The sequence below is a fragment of the Cololabis saira genome, chromosome 19 (assembly GCF_033807715.1).
Source record: "Cololabis saira isolate AMF1-May2022 chromosome 19, fColSai1.1, whole genome shotgun sequence".
In the NCBI taxonomy this organism is placed as follows: Eukaryota; Metazoa; Chordata; class Actinopteri; order Beloniformes; family Belonidae; genus Cololabis; species Cololabis saira.
Window position 1 is genome coordinate 6,253,750 of NC_084605.1, and position 2,500 is coordinate 6,256,249.

Sequence of the window (2,500 nt, forward strand, 5' to 3'; positions counted from 1 at the left end):
AATGTACTTAAGTACAAAAGTAAAAAGTACAAAGTACAAAGTACAAAATTCAAAGTACAAAATTATTTTCAAAAGGATTGCAAAGAAATGAAGAATCCAAGAATTTGCTTACAACTCTAAATAATGGTGATATTATTCTGACCCCTTTAGCGTTTGTTTCCATTACCCCATTTTAATTTCTCCCTTTGCTCATCACTGCTGCTGTACCCGGCTGTACCCCGTACCACGCTACGGCGTAGGGTGTGCGTCGCTGCGTACCCTACGCCGTAGCTCTGCGCCGGTGTAACGCAGAACCATAAATCAGCCCCCGCTGTGCTGTTCTCACGGCAATAGCCTACATTTTCATTTAATGTAAGACTTTAATTTGTAGTGAGTAACGACGTGTCCAATTTTAAATATAGCGGATTAAAAGATGATTTTTTCCTTGAAAATGTAACGAAGTAAAAGTAAAAGTACAGAAAAATGAAAGTATCAATAAAAGTACAAATTCTCAAAAATCTTACTTAAGTACAACAACGAAGTACTTGTACTTCGTTACTTTACACCACTGATTTTATAAAGTCTATGAATCTTCTTCGTATTCCGGTCTCACCGAGCCAGTACTCCCCAGCGGCGGTCCCGAAGCCTCTTTTGTAGTGATCCCAGGGCCTGTAGAAGTTCACCGAGCCGTCCATCCTCCTCTGGAACACCTGAACACACACACCCGCTTTTACTTTTACAGATAAAAGTATCTATTTGTTCTTAAACTTCTGTGAAGCACTTTGGTCAACCTTGGTTGTTTAAATGTGCTATACAAATAAAAATTGATTGATTGATTGATTGATTGATTGATTGATTGATTGATTGATTGATTGATTGATTGATTGATTGATTGATTGATTGATTGATTGGGGGTTACTGAGCTCCACATTTGCTGCATTGATAGTTTGCTATTGATCATTTGTGAATTGCCACATCTATACCCTTGCTAGGGTCACGCAGTTGACTGGAAATCTTGCTGATGACTGGAAACGTTTCAAACACAGATATGAAATATATTTGGCTGCAAGTGGATCAGATGAGAAAGATGAAAAGGTGCAGGCACAGATCTAAATCTCCAGAGACCTGAACGTTTAAATCCCAGAGACCTGAACGTTTAGATCTCAGAGACCTGAACGTTTAGGTCTCAGAGACCTCAACATTTAGATCCCAGAGACCTCAAGGTTTAGATCCCAGAGACCTGAACGTTTAGGTCTCAGAGACCTGAACGTTTAGATCACAGAGATCTGAACATCTCTGAACGTTTAAATCCCAGAGACCTCAAGGTTTAGATCCCAGAGATCCTGAACGTTTAGATCCCAGTGACCTAAACGTTTAAATCCCAGAGACCTCAACGTTTAGATCCCAGAGACTTGAACGTTACGATCCCAGAGACCTCAATGTTTAGATCCCGGAGACCTGAATGTCTCTGAAGGTTTAGATCCCAGAGACTTGAACGTTTAGATCCCAGAGACCTGAACGTCTCTGAACATTTAAATCCCAGAGACCTGAACGTTTAGATCTCTTATTGTTTTTTGCTGCTCTTTTAAACTATATTTGAAATGTTGGAGAGTTTGAATTTAGACAGGAACGTGCCAAAAGAGTCCGTTAGCCAATCACAGATGAGCAACAAGCATAGAACAACCATGATGTCTGGTTTGGTTTCCCCCTAATCTGTAAACAAAATAAACTATGAAATGAATCAAACTAGTTGTAAGAAGAGTAAAAAACTCACCGTCCACTGTCCTCCTAGTGACTCCATGTCACAATAGACCTGCAAACAAACACATGTGATCATTGAAGGTGGGTGGAGCCTGAAACAGCTGGAACTGGAGCCGGATTAACCCGGAGACTGTAAGACTCGAGGCCTCAGGTCTCTCCAGTCTCAGACCTGGCTGGACTCTTGAAATATTAAACACCATCTATTTTTGTTGAGACTGCTGCCCCGCGACCCGGGAACGGATAAGCGGCGGACGATGGATGGATGGATCTATTTTTGATTGAAAGCCTACATGAAGATGGACTTTGCTTCTGAGGACTGAGATGAAATATGGAGGAGTTCAAGCTGTAAACAACTCAAACTGGATTCAGCCATGACACCATGAGGTTACAACTTGGACTCAGTGTAAGATTTGGTTTTTTGAAACTGTTGACTCGGTCCCAGGCTGGTCACCTGGACTCGGACTCAGACCTGGTCATGAGGGCTGGTGACTCGGACTCAGACCTGGATGATTAGGACACGGTCCAAGGGGAAACTCTTAGAGACTTTTTTTTTTTGGGCTCTAGTGGCCCTTTATTCAAGCTGCAGATATGAAAGGGGTAGAGAGAGAGATCGGGGATGACATGCAGCAAAGGTGCGCAGGCCGGGATTCGAACCTGCGACCGCTGCAGGAGGACTGTAGCCTCAGTATATGAGCCGCCGCTTAACCCACTGCGCCAGCGAGCGGCCCAAAAAAACTCTTAGAGACTTGAAAGGTCTCTC

General features: G+C 42.8%; 1 protein-coding gene across 1 annotated transcript in view; it reads right to left on the bottom strand.

Moving 5' to 3' along the window:
- Window positions 1-2,500, bottom strand: part of LOC133418996 (microfibril-associated glycoprotein 4-like) — a 5,700-nt gene that overhangs the window by 1,789 nt on the left and 1,411 nt on the right. Inside the window, exons 2-3 of the mRNA XM_061707972.1 lie at window positions 1,754-1,792; window positions 593-689 (exon numbers count right to left, since the gene is read on the bottom strand). Coding sequence (XP_061563956.1) covers window positions 593-689; window positions 1,754-1,792 — 136 coding nt within the window. The remainder of the gene's footprint in view (window positions 1-592; window positions 690-1,753; window positions 1,793-2,500) is intronic.